The sequence below is a fragment of the Tyto alba genome, unplaced genomic scaffold, assembly GCF_018691265.1.
Source record: "Tyto alba isolate M040663 unplaced genomic scaffold, T.alba_DEE_v4.0 Super-Scaffold_20000042, whole genome shotgun sequence".
Classification (NCBI taxonomy): domain Eukaryota; kingdom Metazoa; phylum Chordata; class Aves; order Strigiformes; family Tytonidae; genus Tyto; species Tyto alba.
Genome location: NW_024881293.1, coordinates 3281577 through 3305549, shown reverse-complemented (window position 1 = coordinate 3305549; position 23973 = coordinate 3281577). Strand labels below are relative to the sequence as shown.

General features: G+C 42.0%; 2 protein-coding genes across 8 annotated transcripts; both read left to right on the top strand.

Moving 5' to 3' along the window:
- Nucleotides 1-274: 274 nt before the first annotated feature.
- MFN2 (mitofusin 2) lies at nt 275-14084 on the top strand. 2 transcript variants are annotated; one of them, XM_042795118.1, is made up of 19 exons: nt 275-390; nt 766-919; nt 1155-1333; nt 2038-2173; nt 2537-2699; nt 3235-3359; nt 3665-3773; nt 3867-3974; nt 4382-4535; nt 4769-4836; nt 5006-5127; nt 5462-5588; nt 6268-6372; nt 7466-7568; nt 8231-8451; nt 8601-8750; nt 9670-9866; nt 10250-10384; nt 11057-14084. In XM_042795118.1, exons 3-19 carry the CDS (start codon nt 1159-1161, stop codon nt 11124-11126), a joined length of 2268 nt encoding a protein of 755 aa, XP_042651052.1. In that variant the 5' UTR covers nt 275-390; nt 766-919; nt 1155-1158; the 3' UTR covers nt 11127-14084. The 2 variants fall into 2 exon arrangements, with proteins under 2 accessions (XP_042651052.1, XP_009969071.2); XM_009970769.3 differs by lacking the exons at nt 275-390; nt 766-919 and having other exon boundaries at nt 926-1333.
- On the top strand, nt 14020-23915 carry LOC104368785 (migration and invasion inhibitory protein). 6 transcript variants are annotated; one of them, XM_042795120.1, is made up of 11 exons: nt 14020-14129; nt 16279-16456; nt 17007-17498; nt 18126-18228; nt 18688-18799; nt 19000-19064; nt 19504-19633; nt 20011-20107; nt 20903-21010; nt 21128-21239; nt 23782-23915. In XM_042795120.1, exons 1-11 carry the CDS (start codon nt 14020-14022, stop codon nt 23823-23825), a joined length of 1551 nt encoding a protein of 516 aa, XP_042651054.1. In that variant the 3' UTR covers nt 23826-23915. The 6 variants fall into 6 exon arrangements, with proteins under 6 accessions (XP_042651054.1, XP_032863713.1, XP_032863710.1 ...); XM_042795122.1 differs by lacking the exon at nt 23782-23915 and adding an exon at nt 16034-16178 and having other exon boundaries at nt 14021-14129; nt 21128-21542; XM_033007822.2 differs by lacking the exons at nt 21128-21239; nt 23782-23915 and adding an exon at nt 21293-21542.
- The last annotated feature ends 58 nt before the right edge of the window (nt 23916-23973 follow it).

Below are 23973 nucleotides of genomic sequence, written 5' to 3'. Positions count from 1 at the left end.
TTGGGAAGATGTCGAAAGGGTATATGTATTTATTCAGCAGGGGTTTTTTGTTGTTGTTGATTTTTTTTGTTGTTTTGTCTTTTTTTTTTTTTGTTTGTTTGTTTGTTTTTCACTTATTTTGTTGTGTCTTTTCCTCTGCCCAGTATGGTGACTGGAATTAATTAGGAGTGTGTCCCATGAGCTGTACGGTTTCAGCCAGGGGAACTCGCATTAAACCTTTACCCTCGCGGGCGGCACGCGCTGGTTTCATTCCCTCAGACTACAGCTCCCATGGTGCACCGGGAGGAGGAGGGGAAAGGGGGGGTCCGCCCCGCGCGGGGCGATGACGCGCGGCGCCGCGCGCCTCCTGGGCGGCAGTAACATGGCGGCCTCAGGGGAGCGGTGGTGAAGGTGAGCGGTGGGGCGGTGCCGGGCCAGCGGGGAACTGGGAGCCGTTCGAGGCCGGGCCGCTCTCCCGAGGGGAAGGGAAGGGTGGGGTGGATGTTGCCTCCTGGGCGGCAGGGACGGGGAGGGGCCGGACCTGCCCGGTGAGGGTCCTGCCAGCCCCTCGGCGGGGTGCGCCGAGCTGAGGGAGCGGGGCGCTTCCCGCCCTTCGCCGCGCGCGCGCCGGCCTTGCTCCCTGAGCTCTGAGGAGACGGCGGCCGTCCGCAGCATCTGCCCAGTGCATCCCCCCTCCCCGGGCGCTGGGATGGCGGGGGAGCAGAGCCTGGCCCAGCAAGGAGCTCAGCAGCCTGCGTTCTTCATCCCCTGGTCCCTCTGCCGCAGAGACGGGGACAGGCTGGAGGCGGCGTCGCTGAGAGAGCTGCGGGACGGAGCCTGGCCTGAGTGAAGGAGAAGGCAGGAAATCTGCAGTCGTTCATGTTCAAGAGGGACTCGAGCTGACTATGCCTGACTTGTGAAAACGTAACTCATCCTGAAAGTAAGCAGAGGAAGGGGAGAAGTGATCTCTGGGAGCCTGTTTATTGGAAGGGAGAAGGAAAGAGGAATTTTCTTGATTTCTGATATATGAGTAATTTCCAATTTTATAAAATGGAGCATTTTTTTTGTGAAAGAAGGTTGTTTTTAAAACGTGTACTTATCTAGTTCTTGTAGGATGCTTAGTTGGATAGCTGTTGGCCCTTGGTGAGCCACCCTTACTGGATTTTTCCCTGTAGCGCAATGTCCCTGTTGTTTACTCGCTCCAAGTCGATAGTTGCAGTGAAGAAGGATAAAAGACACATGGCTGAGGTAAATGCTTCTCCACTTAAACATTTTGTCACTGCAAAGAAGAAAATCAATGGTATCTTTGAACAGTTGGCTGCATACATCGATGAGAGCTCCTCGTTCCTGGAAGGTAAGCTGAATTCTTGAACTGCAAGTGTGTAATAGTGCTTCACCTACATACAGTTGCCCCAAACACACACCAAAAATGCCTCACTCAGTTCAATGGCACTGATAAACCTGTGCTTATTTTATACATGCATGTCTGTACAGATACCAATATTTATAGGAATGTAAAATTACTTTATTGGATTTGGATGGGGCTCAGGGTTCATAATTTAAGGCTGACAAGTTCACACATGTTAGAAAAATGATCTAGTTAGTGAGCTATGCTTGGTCTTTATGTTGTTTGGGAGTTTTTTTATTAAATTATACAAGATGCTTTAGGTTTTTTGCCTATAATTTTTTCAATATTCTTGCCTAGACATGTCATTGCCAGTGGCATGTAGCATATGCCAATAACCAGCATTAACAGCTTAAAACACAGACAGAAGATTGATTAATTTTTTTAAGGATGTTGGAGTGTTTGAAGTGTTGGCTGTGTTCTGTTTAAGGCAGTCCTAAGGGTGAGAATGACTATTAGATACACAAAAGAGACCAGCTGATAAATGCTGATGCAAAATTACCTCAGGGTGTAATTGCATGTGTCAAGATTATCTGTGTCCCAGAGACTGTGTGGATAAACATTTAGTTATGTGTGTTGCATCATGAAGGAGGTGTTTCACCCACTACTGAGATACATGACTTCTGGAATTGAGACATGTATTTTGATTTTAGAAACACACAGGAATATAGAGCTTGATCCTGTCACCACGGAAGAGCAGGTCCTGGAAGTCAAAGGCTACCTGTCAAAAGTCAGTGGCATTAGTGAAGTGTTGGCAAGACGACACATGAAAGTTGCTTTTTTTGGAAGGTGAGTCACGTGCTTATGTTGCCTGTGCTCCCCACTTAGTAAAGCAACTGGCGTCTTTGGGATTGTAGCCAATAAAAAGTATTTATAGAAGCACTAGTGCTCCAGCTTTTGCTTGTAGTGTGCATGTCCCTGCTACTAGTCCTCTTGTAAATTGGAAACAAGTATTGTAGCACATAATTCTTCAGTTTGGAAGAATTCTTGAAAGAAGAAAATAGAAAAGTCTTCTTGTAAGTTGTCTGTGGCACTTATATTGTTAATGCTTCTGGTACTGCTTGGGTTTAGAGAACTTGCTTTCTGTAATATCAAAATGAGTATACCTGAACCTCATAAACTTAACTGTACCATTCTTTAATCTGCCTTCAGGACAAGCAATGGGAAAAGCACTGTGATCAATGCCATGCTATGGGACAAAGTCCTTCCTTCAGGAATTGGACACACCACTAATTGTTTCCTGCGTGTAGAAGGGACGGATGGACATGAAGCTTTCCTGCTTACTGAAGGCTCAGAGGAAAAGAAGAATGTTAAGGTACAGTTTCCTTAAGCATAAGATAAAGGAGAAGAGCTCTTCAGAAGTGCCAGAAAAGGGAAGGAACGAGAAAATTAAAGCACTGTGAATAAATTTTGCAGTTAAGGATTTTAACCATTAAAGGAGTAGAGATGAAGACCGGATTTTTGTTAGATGTAGGAAGGGAGGAATGGAGCAAGTTACAGGATGGAACTTACTAATTTTATGAAAAAGATGGTATATTGTATTTATTAGTGATAGCAAGGAACCAAAATGATGCCTCAGAAAATTCTGAGCTCTGTATGACTGATGGAAGGCACAGACTTCCTGATAATTCCTCACTAGCCTTTCTTGACAGGAAAATCATAAACTCTCAGGAGGCAGTTGTGTTTCGACTAGGAGACTCAAGCAAGTTTTATGTGGAAAACCTCCCAGGGAGAAAGTGATTTGGAGTTGAATTTTATCTTAAATTGTGAACAGCCCTGAAGGGGGAGATAATTGTGTTAATGGGTGTGAGCATACAGAAAATATTACAAATTATATATCTTTTTAATAGACAGTGAACCAACTGGCTCATGCCCTTCATCAAGATGAACTTCTGAATGCTGGCAGCCTAGTCAGCGTAATGTGGCCCAATTCCAAATGTCCTCTCTTAAAGGATGACCTGGTGCTGATGGACAGGTGAGAAATATCTTTCTTTCCTTTCCTGCTTATCACAGATTAATTACAGAAATTTAATGAACATCAAGGAGATTCACCCTGTTCTAGTCTGACAGTGACTAAAGTCCTTTGCTGTGATTAGCAGTCAGAGTTTCTGTTGATTGGTGCTTCTTTTTAGTCGGTACTCTATGTCAGCTCAGGACAGTGTAGCTCAGACATGGGAAATTAATGCCCTGAAAAACTGAAACACATTTCTTATTAACTTTCTTAATTCTATTTTTGCTGTTTCCACATCATTGTAATGTCTCTTCTCTTTTTATTGCTAGCCCTGGCATTGATGTAACCACAGAGCTGGACAGTTGGATTGACAAATTCTGTCTAGATGCTGACGTATTTGTCCTGGTGGCAAATTCGGAATCAACACTGATGCAAACTGTATGTTCAAGTCCATTTGTTCAGTGAATTTGGCTGAAAATTTTTAAAAAAATGACATAATAATCTTAAGAGGTCATGTTCTGTTTTGCATAGGAGAAACAGTTCTTCCACAAGGTGAATGAACGTCTGTCTCGACCCAATATATTTATTTTAAATAACCGCTGGGATGCATCTGCCTCTGAACCAGAATACATGGAAGAGGTTTGTGATGTGTTTAAATTCCTTCTCTTTGCATGGATATTAGGGAGTCCATTTTGACTTTGGCCCTTGTGGGTTGAATCATAAAGTGTAAAGTGTTGTATGTGATTGTTTTACAGTTTGGGATTTTATTAGCACAGTGTGGAGACTAGAGCGAGTATAGCCTACTGATCAGGACGTGATTTGGAATTTCTGAGCTGGAAATCAAGAGTTTCACAGGGGCCTTTTGAAGTTCAATCACTTAGACAACCTCTGGAAAATTCCTTAGAACAGCAAAACTGTTTTGTTTATTCTTTTATATCAGTATCTTACACCAGCAGAGGGCCTCTGGGTGCCTGGTCTAACCTTTAAGAGGTGGGAGTGTAAAGTGTGTTTAACTGCATGTGGGGTTTATCCTGTTTGGCCCTTAGGTGCGTCGACAGCACATGGAGCGGTGTACCAGTTTCCTGGTAGATGAGCTGGGTGTGGTGGATCGAGCCCAGGCAGGGGATCGAATTTTCTTTGTGTCAGCAAAAGAAGTGCTGAATGCCAGGATTCAGAGGGCTCAAGGGATGCCAGAAGGAGGTGAGGAAAGCGAACAGAAACTTTACGTTTTCTTATAGGGAAGAAAATAAATAATATCTTGTTACAAAAAATGGATAAAATTGGGGTGGGTCAGATATTAATGGATGAGTCAAGCAAAGAGGTGACTTAGCACTTATGCATTGGCTTCAAAGTAAAGCAGGAGCATTTTCTGATGTTCAACAACGGATTGTTTTCTCAAAACTTAAGTGGTGGTTTGGTACTTTTTCACTCAGGTGGAGCATTGGCAGATGGATTTCAAGTAAGAATGTTCGAGTTCCAGAACTTTGAGAGAAGATTTGAGGTGAGCATTATGTGTACTAACCTGTTTAGGTTTTACCTTTGAAAGGCTGGGGATTAGAGTTTATAAACATGGAGTGGGACCATGTGTTGGAAATAGATTATATGGGAAGGAGAAGTTGTGTTAGTGTGCTTCTGCCTGCTGCTGATCTTGGGCTGCCTTTTGTATACAGGAATGTATCTCACAGTCAGCAGTAAAAACAAAATTTGAGCAGCATACGGTGAGAGCAAAGCAGATTGCGGAAGATGTTCGTCTCATCATGGATTCTGTGCATATCGCTGCCCAGGAACAGCGGTGAGGAGAGCTGGTGATTGGTGCTTGCATAACTGAAGCTTGTATTCTGGAAGAAATTTAAGGGAATATGAGCATTTAAAATGTAAAGCAGAACACAGTATGTTTGGGAGTGGTAGAGACACATACCAGTAGTCTTACTTCTAGTGAATTGTAAGAGGATCGGGAAAAGAACCTATTCTTTGTCCTGTGCCACGTGTATGTATTGTGTTGTAGATAATGGCACGTTTTGTTCTTGGATAGGAGAATCTGTCTTGTTTATGGATTTCAAATTATATTTGTAGATCAAAAATGCTTTTATCTTGCTTTTTGATGGACCCTGTTTTTTTTCCACCAGAGTTTACTGTCTGGAAATGCGAGAGGAACGGCAGGAACGTTTAGGTTTTATTGACAAGCAGCTGGAGCTCCTTACTCAAGACTACAAGCGGAAAATAAAACAAATCACAGAAGAAGTGGAGAGGCAGGTAAGGAGGAGTGGCTGCAGAAAAACAGATTGTCTGGAACTGCTACCAGCATGGTGGGAAAAAATGCAAAGTGCTGACGAAGGTTTGAAGTACTAGAAATGTGGGAGTTACAGATGAGTAGAGAAGAAACGTTTTCATAATTTTTTTTTTTTTTCTTGAGGTAATAAAATTAAAAGTAGAATACTTGAGGGCACCTTTCAGAGAGACTCATATAAGGTGCTTTAAATAAACAGCGAGACTTTGATTAATGTTTCAGTTGTTACTGCTACTGTATTTCAGTCTTAAATGCTTCCTAAAATACTAAAATGTTTTAGATAACTTTTCTTATTATTTCAATCTAGAATAATGTCAGTTATCTTACTATCAATAATAACATGTCATTTTTACTAGTATGAATATACAGAAAAGGTCTCTTCATTTTTCACAAGTCTTATATTGTGTCAGTCGTCTTCTGTCTGTGTTGTTGTACAGAGCCTAGATCTACATACTTCTCAGCCATCTTCTTTGTTTGCAAGTCACCAGGATTGCATTTTGCAGTTGTCACGCAATGGCTGCATGGCGCTGCACATAGTGCCTAGTGTTCAGTAGTGCTACTAAGAAATGCATGTCTTCAGTGGTGGTTTTCTGTCTCTCTCTAGGACAGAATAGGTACAGACTCTGTCCTGTGCTGTTTCTCTAGGTGTCAAATGCAATGGCAGAAGAAATCAGACGGCTTTCAGTGTTGGTAGATGAATATCAAGCAGACTTCCATCCATCTCAAGTAGTTCTTAAAGTTTACAAGAGTGTAAGTGATGTTTGCTTCTTACAGGTTGCTTACGCAATTTAAAGGGGCCTTTTTTTGCTCTGAGTCAGTAATTGTGCCAGCAATTTGAGATGCTTAACATTCTTCCATCTAGGATATGAGCTAAGCTTTTCATATTGTGAAAAATCTTTTGTGAGAATGTCTCTTGTGTTTAGATAGTGTTGTGGTTTGGGCCTGATCGGCAACCAAGCACTGCAGTTAATCACCCTCCCTTCCCCCTCCCCACCTGGGAATGGGGGAGGGGATTAGAGGGGTGAAGGGAGACTGGCAGGCTGAGATAAGAACAGTTTAATAATGGCAATAAAATGAAAACAATAACGATGATGGGGGGGAAACAAAAAGAAATATATAAACAGGCAATGTACAGCGTAATTGCTCACCACCCGCTGACCAATATCCAGCCCGTTCCTGGCCAGCAACCCCGAGATACCAAGATCCCACAGTTGCAATCCCGGAAGTGAGAGAGCTCCTTCCCAATCACCCCTTCTTTATATAGTGAGCATGACGTTCCATGATATGGAATATTTCACTGGCCAGTTAGGGTCAGGTGCTCTGGCCGTGCTCCCTCCCTGCTCCCTGTGCCCTTGCGCACGGGCAGGACATGGAGAGTCGGAGAGTCCTTGAAGTCTCAGCAGCAGCTGAAAACATCAGTGTGCTATCAGCATTTTTCCCATACCAAACCCAAAGCTAAATCCAGAACACAGCACTCATCTAGTCCCTGAAAAGGAATATTAACTCTGTTTCAGCCCAAACTAAGACAGATAGCTTCTGTAGAATTCTTTTTTTTTTTTTTTTTTAGAATCTCAGTGATAAATTGATACACATATGATATATCACATTGTATAGATCAAACAGAACTTTTCCTAAACTACAGAATACATGCAAGATTTTTTTGTTTTTTCCTCTCCTTCACTGAAGAATGGGGGGGGGAAGCTAAATTAATGTTAGCACAGTGGGCAAACAGAATGCATGCCTCTTCTGGGAGGGTTTTTTTTAATGTACAAGCTCTAGCACCTGCAGCCTGCATCTTACCTATGTTTATTTTAAGCTTAATAACCCTTTCTTTCATTGTCAGGAGCTGCATAAACACATTGAGGAAGGCCTGGGCCGTAACATGTCAGATCGTTGCTCCAACGCAATCACAGCTTCCCTGCAGACAATGCAGCAAGAAATGATAGGTCAGTTCAGCAGGCAATATTTCTCCTCTTTCCTTTAACTGTAATGCAAAATAACTAGATAGATGTTCTGGGTTTGTCTTTAATCTGATGGCTGATGTGCAGCTGGCATCATCCTAGTTTCCATCTCGATTAGTAATGCTGTTTCTGTAGAGGGCTCCTGCTTTTTCCACTCTCTGTGAACTTGTGCAGTGATTTGCTAATGAATATATACAACCAGCTTAATCCTTAGGACAGGACAGAGAGGAACTGTGACTTTGGAAACTTGAGAGATTCCCATACCAAGATCCTGATGAAATTTGAATGACTTGCAACTAGGTGCCTGTCTGAATATAAACTTTAATAGGAGTGTGGTGCCTAAACAGTTTTAGAACTGGCTTTCAGAGTCTGTTTTCCAAGCTATTGCTGAACTGTAAACTTCACCAGCTACCTGTAAGGATTTGGTAGGGTCCATGGAAAGATTTTCTTTTGAAGTGATCTGAAGAACTAAGAATTGAATAGTAATTCGTGGTGTATCTCTTGCTTTGCAACATGCTTGGTATAAGGAAAAATAACTGTGGAGGATGGAGCAACACATAACAGCCCTGATTATAGAACACAAGTCCAGTTAATTCTTGTGAACTCAATAGACTTTTTTGGAATGCTTCTATTTTCTGTCTGTGTAGATGGTTTAAAACCCCTTCTCCCAGTCTCTTTGCGGGGCCAGATAGACGTGTTGATTCCTCGACAATGCTTCATGCTCAGCTATGATCTGAACTGTGACAAGCTTTGTGCCGACTTCCAAGAGGACATAGAATTCCATTTCTCTCTTGGATGGACGATGCTGGTGAACAGGTTTTTAGGACCAAAGAATGGTCGTCGGGCCTTGATGGGCTATAATGACCAGGTAAGATACCTTGTTGAGCGGTCAGGGTAGATGTGATACTCATCACTTCAGTGGCTGCTGAAGACTTTTTGGTGGGTAGGGCAGTGGCTTGCCTTCTCTTACTCTGTACTTTTGTTCTTGTTTTGTTTTGTCACTGTTTTTCTAATTAGGTTCAACGCCCTTTAACACCAGCAAATCCCAGTCTGCCTCCTTTGCCTCAGGGCTCTATGACCCAGGAAGAGCTCATGGTGTCAATGGTGACTGGACTGGCCTCATTAACTTCCCGAACTTCCATGGGAATCATCGTGGTTGGTGGTGTGGTGCGTTGGCAATCTGAGCGGTGTCTGTATAAAGTTGAAGCACTGACCTGAAAAGTGCTTGCACTGCTGAGTCCTGCAGATATTTGCTGTTCACAGATAGTGAAATACTTTCTCCTTTGGTCTTCCATTTGAGTATAAATATTAATCTTATTTTGCATAATACTTAGGCTTGGAGCCAGGTTTTTTGTGAAGATAACCCTTTGAAATATGTTACAAAAGCATTAAATAGTCTCTGATTCTTTTGCGAGAATAAAAGAAAATTCTGTATTTTTGTTTTCCCATTTACAGAGAAATCAGGACAGATATAACTACCAAGAGCCTCTGATCCTGTGTATCTTCCTTCCTGGAAGGGGAGGAAAGCACTTAATTTTAGATACTATGCCTAATTTATTTCAGTGAAAATCAGCACTTCCTGCTTTTCTGTCTTTTGAAAATAATGAATGTTTTGAATCTCAAATCTCCCCAAACTGCAGAGGCGTAAAAGATCTAACTCAAATTGCATGGTAACTCTAGTTCCTGTCACAGGAATAATCTGAGTTTCTGCAGTGCCAGTTCCATACCTACAAGCTATTCAGGTGTCACAGTGTCTAGCCGTGGATGATTTCTGAAAGGGGAGATGGTTTCTTAAAAACATCTTTTACTTCAGAAACAGGGATTCTGTGAATCAAACTTAATTTGCACTTGCAGGTGTAACTTAAATGTGCTGGAAAGCTTAATCCGTACAGAAGCCCAATAGTTTAGGCTAGGTATTTTTATTTTGTCGACTGGGCATCAGTAGTAAGATGTCTGACGTCAGGGTTATCTATCTGGATTATTTTCATGAGCCTAGGATATAAGTGCAGTTCTGTCTGCACTGTTGTTTGGAGTTAGCGTCTCCTAGATGATGACTGTCATTTGTTTTTCCTTGTGCTTTTTTTAGGTCTGGAAGGCTGTGGGTTGGAGACTGATTGCTCTCTCTTTTGGCCTTTATGGGCTCCTTTATGTATATGAGCGCCTCACCTGGACCACAAAAGCAAAAGAGAGAGCTTTCAAACGGCAATTTGTAGAGTATGCTGGTGAGAAATTGCAGCTCATCGTCAGTTACACAGGTTCTAATTGCAGTCACCAAGTCCAACAGTGAGTTGCCTATATTCAGCTAAAACTTTATCTAAATTCTGTTGTTTGGGGTTAAATTGTATTTTTTGTTAAAACAAGATAAGTCTCCGTATTGAATTTGAATTCCAGATTTAAAAATGTGTAAATTTAAAAATGTGTTTTAAAAGAATATTACATTTTTTTTTGAATCACCGATATAGTATTTGAGTGCTGTTAAGCATTATTCTTGATGTACTTACATCTCTCAAATCAAGTTGCTCTGCTCTAACATATTCTTATGCAGAAGTGGAGAGATGAACGTCTGAGTCAGTATCACCATCACTATACATCAAAAGAATTTATTCCTTGAATTTGCTGCTTGATCTTACTTGTCATTGTATCCAACTATTCTCCTTGTTTCATAGAGAGCTTGCTGGGACATTTGCTCATTTGTGTCAGCAAGTGGATGTCACACGGGAGAATCTTGAGCAGGAAATTTCTGCCATGAATAAAAAAATAGAAATTCTGGATTCACTGCAGAGCAAAGCAAAACTGCTCAGGTGAGATTTTATTATCCCAAATACACAGACCTTTGCATACAATTGTTTTTCATGTGATTGCCCCAGGATGTTCAGATTATGATGTATCTTTGAGTGCAGCCCCTCTTCTGTTATAGCTTTTGCTGTGCAGACATCAGCATCTTTCCATACCAATTTGTGTTCCTTTTCACTGAGTACTTTCCCATATACTGCTGTCAGTCATTTAAATTTTCTGTTGCACAAAACATCTTTTCCCTCTTGTGTTTGGTTTGTTTGGAATTACAGTTCCTTTACATTTATCAAAACACACAGTCCCCTACTCTACTCCTTCAGGCTATTGTAAAATTATGCAAAGTCTCACCCTCGCCTTTGTACACAGTTGTCTGATGTTTTTCTTCACCTTTTTTTCACCCTGCAAAGGCTGTCGGGAAGAATTTTTCAAACATTCCTTATCTCCACAGTAAGATCAATGTGAAGTTGTGACCAAGATCTCAGTCTGAACCTCAAAGCCTAGGGACTGTTAGCAGGCAAGTGTTCCTGACCTGAGGAAGGGCAAGGAATGGTAGCATTTAGGAATGGACCTCTGGCACTCCTCTCTGTGTCATGCTGTTTACTCGTTTTAGTCATGCTTCTTTCAGACTGGCTTGAGAAGAGCTCTGTTACTTGCCTAATGAAGATTTTCTGTCCTTGCAGGAATAAAGCGGGTTGGCTTGACAGTGAACTCAACATGTTCACACATCAGTACCTGCAGCAAAGCAGATAATGCGGGAAGAAGAGAAAAACAACACTGTTTCCTTTCAGTGCTCTCTTAATTACTGCAGAGAATGTGGTGGGTGATGGAATTCCCTAAAGGGAATGAGCAAAAGCCTATTGCTACGTTTCTAGTTGCTATGTTGAACAATAGGGTTCTGCTTCCCTGTTTTGTGTCCCACCTCTAAACACTAGCTGTTTATAACTCTTCTTTTTCCTTCTGGTAAGACCAGGCTACGTCAGAAGGAATGTGTGCTTCATAGATTTACAGGGGTCTTTCTAAAGCAAAATCAAGTACAGTAACAAATTTAAAACAAACAAATGTTTATCAGGTTAAAAATTAATCTGACATGTCTTTATGGAGTCATTCATTTTACTACACGAAGAAAGAACTTTTGACTTCCAAGCCCCAAGTTTGTGTATGTGTGACAAGCAGCTGTTTGTCTAAACACAGATCTCATGCACACAGCTGTAATGATGTTTTTACAGGGCAGTTATAGCCCATGCAGGCATATGTCCTAGATTAATATTCCATTATAGAACATCACAGAGAATCACCGTATCCCTTCATAGAAAAGTTTTATTACTGTCAGGACGTTTAAACATATGAACAAAACCCAGTTCTCTTCCAGAGCAAGAGGGACTAAGATTTTGCTTTGGTAAGCTTATTGTCTTTGGAGTTAGTTTCTTCCTCTTGAGAGCTCTTTAATAGTGCAATCTGTCCCATTTCAAGTCATAGACAAATAGTTTGCAAAGACATAACTAGCTCCTGCGAAGGAGGTAGTGCTGATAGTTTGGCAGCTTGCTGAGGAAGAAAAAAGCCCGTTGACATAATGTAATGAGCTGCCTTATGAGATAAGTTGAATGTGGGGTTTTTTTGGAAATGCACAGCTGTGTTTCTGTAAGCAGGCCTTTGGAATTCCATTACCACAATTTGGCCACAAGAACAGCATGTGGATTATGACTGTAAGAGATTTTGCTTCATGCAGAGTTCCATAGGATGTTACGGTCTGTGCAGTAATATGATTTGATGTTGTTTCTCTTCTGTTAAAAGTACGAGAATGAACTAGCAAGTGCAGCTCCTCTGGGGCAGGCAGATGTGTCCATTGTATTTCATGCCAAAGCAAGAATGGATTAAAGCAACTTACTTTTTTTAAAAGCATTTTTTATTTGCAAATAGATGAAATGAATTTTTGAGTTTTGCCCTGAAGCAATTTTGAATTTGGAGTATGAGATTTGGGAATTGTAAGGACTTTGAGTCTCTTCCTGTTGGGATTGTCAGAGGAGAAATTCCCACTGATTTCAGTAGTACCAGGATTAGTTTCCTATGTTTCAAAGTTTGTTTTCCACTTAGTGGATCAGTATTTTGCCATGTGTTGGGTATAACCTTTCTGTTCCTCACAAAAAGTCTGAGGAATCCAGAATCAGATCCCATAATTTTGGGGTTAGTGACAACCTAAATCTGTTCAGCATCAAACTCCACAGAATATGGACTATCTTTGAACAGATCACAACTGAGTTCAGAACACTAAGCAGTGGATTTTTTTTTTTTTCCTTATTGACAATGATACTTTTCACTTGAAGATGGTATCAGCTGGCTTTAGGATTTCTTGTTCGTGTGCAGGTGTGAATCTATGTGCCTGTGATAAGTCCCCTGTTTTGTGTGTCATGGAAGTTCCAGAATGAAGCAGCTGCCTGATACCTGAGGGAGTAAAAATAATGAAAAGTCAGTAAGTACTTTAGGCTTTCTAGGATCAGTAGTAAGACTTGAAGTATCTTGATCATAGGAGCTGGCGGTAAGACTCTTGTTATGTTCCTGGAACGCAGGAAGAGTAAACCTTTCACTTCCAGTAGACAGGTTTGAATCCAACCCAGACTGAAAAGCTGTTTTCATCAGAGGGCTTCAGTGGCCTTGGTCAGTTTCCTCATGCAACCACCAGGCCATAAATACAGCTTGGATTGGATCTGAGAATGAGTAAGGAAGAAATTTGAGTCCTTGCCTCTGGAAATGTGTTCTCTAGGCTTGTGGTAAGCAGAACCATCTACTGTTATTCTGCTGCAAGTATTATGTGAATAAATTCACATCTCTAGTCTCTCAAGCTGTCACATACATGTTTGTAATAGGCAGTGTACTGTGCTTTTGAGTTAAACCATAAAGCACATCCCTAGTACCCTGGGAAATTGCCAATTCCTGGTAGGGGGAGATGATGAAGTACCACTGTGCAGCAGCTCTAGGCTAGCTGAAATACTACCCTTGCTTTTGAAGACGTGTGGTGTTAGCATCTCCTCAGCAGGCCCTTAGGGGAAATCTGATAAATGAGCTGATTTTTAAGCCAATGTCTCATCTGTAAAGGGAAGAAGAGATTGATCTGTTCTTAGAATCTGGTGTCTTGCCAATGTGTGTGTTTGTGACACTGTTCAGATTTTGGTGATGTAGGCATTCTCACTAGTGTTGAAACCTAACCTATAGAACGGGGGAAAGAACCACTTGAGTTTTTTAAGAAGCAAAACTGCTAACATGGGAGGGAAGAATTTAAGTATGTGCGTAACCCTTGACCCTAGAAGCCTGAATGATCAAGAATCAGACTTTTAACAGAAAGGCCTGTAAGCTGGATTCCTCTTAAACAAAGTACAGCTGTACTTCTTTAATTCAGAGTGAGGAGGAATGAATGCTATCATCAAGGAGGCTCTTCTCTTCTGATTTTCCTAAGGAATGATAAACTAATCCTTAGAACAGGTAATTCCAAAAACAGTCTTCCCCAAACTCTTATTAAAGAAGGTCAGCTAAATGCACTTTATCTTATTGCTGCTACTTATTTTTCTCATTGTGTTAATGTTGATGGAGCTCTTCAAAATACTCTTACCAGTGAGTTTTCTCTCTGCTGTATTTAAGGTGATAAATTTGCATGAATTATTCCTGTATCAATGCTGTAAACAATGGAAACCAAAATAAAAATGAATTGGAAAAATATTTCTCCTGCTGTGTTCTGCATGTCGTGATACAAAGTCTTCAAGTGTAAGTATAATATACTCAGATGATTATGCTACCATGTTGTAGTAAATGACATGTTTGATGATAGTGACCTTTTATCTGTGTTCTTTCTGTGAAAATTAACAAGGAGGCCAATGCTACTGTATTATCTGATAGAAAGTTTAATAGAAAGTTGAAAATTACACTAAAAATGTGATTTCTTGAGAATATTGTCAGAGGGAATGGTCAGCAAAAACTGCGTTAATAGGCTGGGAGGGGGGTGATTCAGTGTTCTCAGTTGATAGATGACAGGCCCCGTGCTGGAGGAGGCAGATTGCCAGTGATAAACTTCCCGAGCGCTCCCTCTTCGCCTGGCGAGGCGCCGGGGGTACGCGGTCCGCGCAGCCCGGGAGCCTGAAAGGAGCAGCTTCGGGGCCGCCTCCTGCCCTGCCCCAGCACGGGGCTGCGGACAGCGGCTCCCCGCGGGGCTGCCCCGGCTCCTCCCGCCGCCGGGCGGTGCCCCGGGAGCCGCGCCCACGCGGGGCGGGCCCGGCCGTGGCGAGGCCCGGCGGCGGCTGGAGCGCGGGCGGCGGCGCAGGTGGGCCTGGAGCCGCGGAGAGAGCGTGGGGGGTTTGAACGTCCTGGCGAGGCTCGCAGCTCCCCGCGCCGTGCTCTGGAGGGAGGGCGCAGCCGGGGGTCGGGAAGAGGGAAGGGGAATTTCACAGTGCTCGGGGCCGCCTCCCCTCCCTGAGGGGCGTGGGAGAGCCGAACCGGCGCGTCTGCGCGGAAACGGCTCTGGGAGGCTCTGCGGAGTTGTAAGGCAACTTCCGTTGCAGGCGTGAGAGTTGTTCTCTCCCAACACAGCCATTATTTATTTTTAACGGCTAGAAGCAAAGCTCCTTTTTGCAAAGGATCGGGACTCAAACAGTTTCATAAGCTTGAGCCGCTGGGGTTGAACACGAAGGACTAACGGCTTCTTGTAGATTATGCCAAGAGTGGACCTCATCTGGTAAAACCCTTCCAGAAAGCCCCTTGAGTGATGTTATTTTCGGAGTATTTGCTTTCTGATGAGCAATGATGTTGTTAGCTTAGCCCTGTGAATACTGTGAGAGCTTTTATTTTGTTCACATGATCACAATTTAGTGCCTCCAGACTGACATTTCTATTTTATGTCCAGTAGCACGCCTCTCACTTACTTCTTGTAACGAAAAGATAGTTGTAGTTTTTAGATTGTTAGCACTGCTCTTGGTTCCTCCCAGCGCTGTTGTACAGCATATACAGTTGATTCCTCCTGTCCAGTTGCCAGGGTAGCAGACACAAAACCAAATCAGATGAACTTTGGAGAAGGCTTTAGAGATCCTTCAAAGCAAAAGGTCCTAGCAAAGCACGTAGTTTTCTTGAGAACACAGTTGATTACTCTAGCCAAAAGCAATGTGAGGGTTTTTTTATGTTTTTATAGTATTTAAAAAAACACTTCTTGCAAATTTAGAGGAGCTTGTGGTGTTATAAACATGTTGAGCACTGTGACAGCCTTGCAGTCAAACTAAGCTTTATTTATTTATTTGTTTGTTTGTTTATTTATTGAAAACTTTTCCCTCTGTCTTAAAAAGGCAGTAACCCTTAGTGATTGGAATTGTATGAGCCCTAGTCCTGAGTTGTAACTGAGCCTTTTGGAGTCTTCCTGGATAGGAAATGTGGAGGACAGTTTTCACTTAATATTTCTTTTGGATGTAGGAAATACATTTGTATTCATTGTTCATACTTTGAACTTACGAGCATCCTGCTATTATCACAGTACAAATTTTAGTGCTCAAAAAGAACATTAAAGCAGAGTTGCGTAAGGTTGTCCTAATATCAGCCTCTGAATCAAATGTCTCTTATTTGGCTTTTTGATGTGACTTTTTTCATGTTTACTGTTTCCTTTGTGAGAGTCTCTTGTCTCTGTTCAGTCATCTGCCAGTTTCTGGGTGCAAAATATTTGACAGTACATCTGAGAGGAGGGAAGTCTGCAGTGGTGCTAGTTCTTAGCATAAAGAGTTTTGAGACTGGCTGATTTCTCAGGATCAACACTCCCCAACGTTCCAACAGCTATAGGTGATCTTTATGAAAAGTCCCCTGCAAGTGCTTTCTCCTGAGTCTGCTTCTTTGCTTAATGCTTCCATTTATGTAGTTCACCCTTCCACCTGCTTTACAGGAAAAGGATGGAGTTAGAGCACCTGAAGAGTCTGCGTCAGGTGAACCAGAACCTTCTACAAAGGCTCAGAATCAAGCAGGAAGAGATCAGGAAAAGAGTTCCCAGCAAGTCGCTCTTTCCAGCATCTCTTCATAATAGAGCAGCTACTGAAAGATCCGTCCCCTTGCCCAAGAGAGGGGTATGTGCTGTGTCTGTGCTAGAAGTGCTGGGAAGCAAATGGTCACTGTCAGATTGGCAGTGTCTCTGTCTATGGAGTGGTGTGGTAAAGGAGACATGGAGATGCAGGAGCTGGTATAAAGTGGGATGTGAAATCTCTTAGAAAGGTAGCTAGACTTTGTTTATTGTTTATCCTGTGGTCTCCAGTGTGTTCTCCTTGCAAAAGGTTCAGATATCAGTTCCTGCCTAAGAAATGTAGGTTTCTTAATCTAAGATAGGAATGAACATTGTGGGAGACATAATCCTTCTATTTCTTCTAAGCACAAAGGCTGAAAGTTTAGCAGTTCCTCAAATTGGGAAAAGCTGAATTTAGCTGGAGGTGGATCCCTTTCTTAACTTCTCCCAACACTTAATAATGTCTCATGAATGATATTTTCCCCACAGGAATTTAAAGAGGTGAGCAGACTAGAATGAGAGGTTGATTTTCTCTCACTGAGTGAAATGTCCTAATGAAAGGTATTTTTAATCTGAGTACTGCTACCACGTGCTTATGAGAGTCTCTGTACTTACAGAAGGAAAATCAGGTTGATGCTGTGAAGTCTACAGCTGACCCTGCAATGTTGGTGTCTGTGGAACCTGGAGTTTACAGAGCCAGAGCAGCCCTCTGTTCATCTCTTAAACACAGCAGCAATGACAGAGGGGTACAGCAACAACAGGCGAAGATGCAGGAAGCAGTAGGTTTGGATTCCAGCTTTCCTGGGAAAGAGAAGAATGTTACGCCAGTGTCTGCAGACATTACATGTGGCAGAGAACCTTCCAGAGTGGATAGGGATGGCTGTGCTCAAGGAAGTCCAGAGAACGAATCCTTCCTTCTGGGACATGGAGAGAACAGAAAACAGTCTCCTCTGCTACATGGTTTCCATGAGAAAAAACAGATTAGGGGTCATCTGGAGCCATCACTAAGCAGAATAAAAAGTGACCAGACCAGCAAGCTGCATGGAGTCATTAGAGAGCCCAGAGTCCATAAATCAGTCTTGCAGGCATCTCAGTCCAAAGAGTTGAAGGTAACCGGTGAAATCAATGCTTTGTTTATTTTCATAAGTCATAGAAGGGTGGGGAGAAAAGGTCGGGAGAATGTTACTTGCTCTGTTCCCACTGTAAATTGGAAGTTGGGGTCAGAACTGCTCCCAGCCTTAGCAGCCAGGGGCTGTTGGAAGTTTGTTCAGGCTCTACTTCCCTCAGCCTTTGAACTGAAGACCAGAAAACTGTAGCACTTCACTGTAAAATTCGTCATTTGCCTATGTGACTCATGCTCAGGGAGAACAGCCTGGTGCAGTGCTGCTGCTACATAGCTTGGTTCCTTAAGCGTGAAGGGCAGGCTATTGCTGTGATCATCCTGCAAGGCAGTGTGGGTGGCCTGATGTTTGGGGATGCGTGATGTAGAGAAGTCAGCATTTTGTCTAAAGCCCTGAAAAATACAGCCTTAGCCTGAGTAAGTCCCCTGCCTCCTCATTTTATGAACTGAGAAGACAAAGGGCTTGTGAAAAAATTACTGGTAGCCACAGATACAGTCCAGCCTCAAACGGAGCCACAGCTGTTCCCTTTGAACAGCTGCCAGTTGTCTCCCAAGCTGTACCTTTGAATGTCCTGCTGGATGTATAGGAAGTCTTTTTGAATTGTTTTCTTTCCAGAAGGAAGCTGGTCATGTGGCTTTTCACTCTGACCCTGAAGAATATACCATACCTGAGAGCATCTGGTCTGTGCATCCTTTCCTGGGCTATGACTGGATTGCAGGTGAATCCTAAACCTGAAGCAAAGCTCTCAGCATGACATGGTAATACGAAGAGTTAAAATACAGTTTACGACCCCTTTAAGTTGAGGTGTGACAGAACTTCAGACCTAGAGCCTGTGTAGCAGGCCTCAGCAGAGGAGCTGCAGTTTTTTTTGAAGCTGTTCCCTCTCCAGGCCACTCTGCTTCCCTGGAATGGTGAAGTGGCAGTGGTGTGGGAATCCGAGCAGCAAATGGCAAAGCTGAGTGGGGTCAGAAGGGATACCAAGTAACCAAAATGAATGAATGCAGTAAGGGAGCCATACCACGAGGTAAATCTCTGGCTTGACCTGATGGCATGTTCTTCTCATCCATTTTGGTGCTTCAGACCTTTGGCTGTTCTGACTCTTTTTCATGAGGCTTGCTTTGATGCTTTCCCAGATTTCGTAAATCCTTGACCTTTTCCCTTTCCTTGGTGTTCTCAGGGCTCCTAGATACAAACTCTTCAGTAGCAGAAAAATCTGACGAATACTTTGCTGAGCTGCACGAGTTCCGACAGGCCAACAAAGAAGCTTGTATTCATGAGCAACACCTGGAGTAAGTGGGTATGGGGAAAGGACTGAAGCAGCAATGTATACTTTTAGAGTAATGAGAAGTATAGTTTGATTGGAGTGGGAAATTGTAAGAGTGTCTTTGTATGCCTTTATGTATCTCCCAATCAGAAAAGTATGCTTGGAAAAGCTGTCCAGAGGGCCTGAGCACCTGTCACTGACTAATTTCTTTGTGTGTTTGTTTAGGCCCAAGGCTCTGGATTACATAGTTCCTGAACAAGAACCAGATTTGATAACCAGTTCCCATAAGTGTAAGATCAGATTTCTTCCTAATCCAATTTCTGTGAACAAGCTACTGAGCAGTCTTTGCCTGTCATTCTGAGAGCACTCCACATCATGCAAGACAAGGATGTGTTGTTATTAGCTGCAGCTTCTAAACCAGATTCAATTTCCTACTCCAAAGACACTTGAGTCTTCTGGGGATCCTCTCTCAATCAGTGTCATCTTATTTTGTCAGGGTTTCTTGTAATTGGCTCATGTTCTCTTTTTAAGTTGAGGAGGTTGAAGTTTTGGTTTTGCTTTTTAGGAACTTATTTGGGGACAGGAAACAAACGTAAAAAGTACTTCAGGAAAAGCAGCTCTTTCTATAGAATGTGTGTGTGGCACTGCGGTAGAACACAGCTTTGTTGACTGATTGAGGAACCTTCTGACAAACTAGAAATACCATGATGGTTCATTGCTCTGTGGCAGGTGTTTACTGCTACCGATTAAACCAGCGCCTCTTCACTGTCCCTGTGGATTCAGAATCTTCCTGCTCTGTGTGTAACATCCCACGTACTCACCAGCCCCCAGAGATACTGGAAGAGCCAGCCTATGTGAGGTAGATAAGAATTATTGCTTTGTAATATGTAGAACTCAAGAATAGGGAAGAAAAATTTGACAATATGAGGGAGAAAATGGCATCAAAATAGGTCTGTAGAAGGTTGCTGTTCTCAAGGCAGAGATCTGTCTTGCTTAAAACCTCCCTACTGATCTTTTCCATAAGCAGAAACAGTTTTTAAGTCAGTGAGATGCATGTTTTATCTGAAATTGGTCCAGAGTCTGAATGTACATGTTGAGTGTCTAATGCCCTAATCCAAAACTGTTTTGCTTGGTTCACTTTGGGATTTAGGCTCTTGGATTCTGAGTGGGGAAGGCATGCAAATTTCCACTGCCTTGTCAAAGGTGTAGGCAATTACTTCCCTTGTGTGGTTGCAGGGTCAGCATTCCCAGGTCTACCCTTATGCCTGCCTACAAATACAAAGCCCATCGCAGGAAGAGCTTTGAGCCAGCAGACAATCTAGCCTTACCTTCGGTAAGTTGCTGTGTTCTTGCTGATACTGAATGCACAGCCCAGGCTGGGCATTGTTTTACAGCACAAGAAGGAAAGAGAATCTGGGACTCATCCCCCTGGCAGGGTTTCCACTAAAATTTCTGATCTGTGTCACTGAGATAACAAGAAAAAACATTGGTTGTGCTTCTGAGTTCATACCTTTGTGTAACTGGCATGAAGTATATGACATATCTCCACATGCTTTACACTGAGAAAAAGAAAGTGCCATATGGAGCTGTATACTTCTGGGGCATGATTCAGCTCACTTATTTCAGGCATTGACCTTTCAACATGATGAACCATACCTAAGAGTGCCTGTGTGTCTTTCTACAGATCTTAGGGAGTCTAAAACACAAGCTTCTGTGAAGTATTCACAGTGTATAGGGGCCAGGCAAAATCAACAGTGGCAAGGGTAATTTAAAACTACTTTTGTACAGTTGGTCCTGTGTTCCAGCCACTAGGCAATGCTGCAGGCATTATTACTCATCAGACCTAGCCCTGGCGTAGATTTCTAGGGAAGAGGTGGGAAGAAATCTGGGTTTGCGGTGTAGGGAGCTGGATGAGTCAGTCAAGGCGGGTTTAGAGAGTTCGGGTGCTTAAGTTCACAAAGCAGATTTGTATAGAAATAATTAGTGAAAGGTGGAAGAGGGAACAGCTGTGCAGTTTTGCTTCATTCGGGATTTCTTCTCTTTCCTGTTAGTCGTATAAAACTCTTCAGAAAACCTCCCTGTGCAGAAGTTGCTATTTATAACTAACAAGCCCATCTCTTTTTCACAGCATTGCCTAGCTGGCTGGGAAAATATCATCCCTTCCAGCAACCCCAGGCTCAGCAGTTTGGATCTGCAAGCTTCACTGGAAAAGAAGCCTTCTCAGCATCCTTGCCTGGTAAGAATAGCCTGTTGAGAGTCCCTGGGGATGCTGTGAATTGCACAGATGGGAACTGCCATCCTGTCTGTCTAGAGCATATGAGAACCATTGACGGTTATCTCCTTATCTCCACAGGAAACCATTTTCCTTCTGCTGCTGTGTAAACTAGTGTGCTCAAACACAAAAAAGAAAACGGAGGTGGATAACAGGCAAAAGCCTGTTCAGCTCACCAGTCTTCATCAAAATGGTAAAAGTCACTTTGGCATTCTTTGTTTAATATCCTCTTCTTTTGGATTCCAGAACTCGGTGTCCAGAGTGTCAGGAGGGACCAGAACTGACCAGCTTCTGAAGCTGACCCACACGACACACTTCTGATTTAGCAGTGCTTCTCAGCAGAGGGAGCAAAACAAACCTGGATGCTACAGAGCCGCTCCAAGTTTAAATCTGAGTGCCTCAATTCTGTGAACCACCGACTTGAGTGCCCTGGGGAAGGGATGGGTACAGGGTGTGGAAACAACTCTATTTGGATAAAAATAAATCTTGGAACAGATTTTTCCTAGTTTTCATAGTTATGCACATACATGAGCAACCAATACACGTGTGAGAGTTTGTACATTCAACTATGTTTTTTCACTTTTCTTTTTTCCTTTGGTAGGTACTTCTAAGCAGATGCATGAGCTTTCCCGCCTAGGGCTAAAGTGATGTGTGCAGGATGACTAACTAGTACTGTTACCACTAGGACAGCTGTAGCAACAGAGTTCATCTGCCACCTCAACTAAATAAACCAGAAGTGCAGTGTTAACTCTGAATGCCAGGGTGAGGAATGGGCCTGTGAATGGCCTGGTTTAGTGGAGTGCATACAGATAGGTTAATTTCCAAATGCTTGAAACGTGACACATAATTTGCTACTGCCTTAAACTTGAGTTACTCAATAATTTAGTTAAAACAAATCCAGTTTCGTTTCAGTGCAATGTCTGTAGCTACAGGGTGCAATTATGAATGTGAAAAAGCATGTTAAAGTAAAATGAGGTTTTAATCATCAGAAGCCTTGATAATGCCTTAAAATGTTTGCAAATTATGCATGCCTGTGCTTTTCCAAGTTTTTTGAAGATAAACCAAAAACATTTTGGAGTTTTTAAAATGTGCCGAAGCAAAATATATTCTATAGTTTGATTTGTTTGAAGTTTATAGACTGATCTTACTTTCCTTGTCTAAAATTGATTAAAATTATGTTTTATTTTGCCTTGAATATGTCTGAAACAGGAATTCCTGCCTCAAATTTATTTCTTGACAGAAGGAATTGGGTTCACACCAAGGATATTTTCATCTTCTTGGCATTCACTGTTATTTATTAATAAAATGTATTAATATACTATTTTTTTAAACAAGGAAAGGAATAGTGCAAGTTTATGAAATCTTAATATAAGACTTAAAATGGAAAGTGAAAATTATGACTGATCAGTTTAACTTTGGGTTGTGCATATGTAGGGTAAAGTGAATGGAATTCATCACATTATTTCCATTATTGAAAATACTCATTTTAAAATAATCCAGTGAGTATAAAATACTAGCTGCCAAATGTTATACGAAATGGGGTAAACTAAAGATTTTTACTACCTTGTCTTCAAACCCCAAAAATTAGAAGTCATAAACCGATTCTGAATTTATCCTGAAATTAATTGCAGCAAGCCTGCTCCACTTTGAAAAGAGAAAATGAAGTGAATGCAGGACATAACCAATATTGAACTCAAAATATCTCTTGATAGCTAAGAATACATTAAATCTTTTACACTTGTGAAAGTACTGAAAGTGTGATTATGACTCTCTTCCTCTGCCAGAAACAGGTGAAAGAAGTCAGTGACACCGCACCTGCTTACCCAAGTTAACCTCAATTTGTCTCTGTATGTTGGTTCTGGCCTGTTTTATGCTGCCCTCATTTGCAAGCTGAAACAGACTGAAAATATTACCTGTCTATGGAACTTCTTTTTTTTTTTTCTAATTCATCTCCCTTTATATCTCTCAATTTCAAGGCTAAGCTTTACAACGCCAGACCTTGTCCAGAGTAGCAAACCTTCAGAAAACGTTCTTTTCCCCATGTGTGCACTCCAGGCTAGCTTTAACTGCCTCTGTACCCTTCTCTTGTGTTCTCACATTCCCTTTCGGTGGAACTTCTCAAAATGCTCAGTCTCAAAATATTTTTTTTTAATTATCTGAGCCATTCCATGTGCCCTTTTTGCTAATTAAAAAAGAAAAATCTCACATTAGAAGAAGTGATCTCAATTTCCATGTTAAAATATTGGCACCTTAGTTCACTTGTCTGAACTGGTGTAGGGAATTGTTTCCTTTGCTCTTTGTTTATTACTCTTTCAGAGTGGAATATCTAATTTGCCTATTAACTTAAGAGAATGACCTGATGGTTCTATGTTGTTTTTATAGTGATGTCTCCATATCAGTGCAGAATAATCTTATATCATGACCCTTTTTGCATAGGGAATCTAACTAGTGTACTCTGGTCTTCCAGCAGCACTTAAGCAGACTGTATGTTTTGAAATTTCTACTCTGAGTAGTGCCCAGGTGTGTTTGTAGCTGACAATGTACAGAAACAGATTTGTCTGCTGGGCCAACTTGGTCTTCTGTTTCCATTCATAATTGAAATGTTCAAAGATATTGCAATTGGAGCCTGGTTAATATTGTTGGTACATGATCCAGAATTTGATCTAGAACTCTTTGTCTCTCTGGAAGGGAAACAGGAGGTCTAAAACTGAGTAAACCCATATTTTTTTAATTAGGACACCTGGCCACGGATGTGCATGGAGGCCTAATCTTCTACTAAGAAGGTGATTCATGTATCATCAAGCTTCTGATCATAATTTCACTTCAAGGTAGAGTTACCAAAAAGATGCTTGCTCTAATTTCATATGACCTGCAGCTGAGGTAAATATGTACTCCTTGCATTTGTTTTCTCACCATCACTCAGCTGA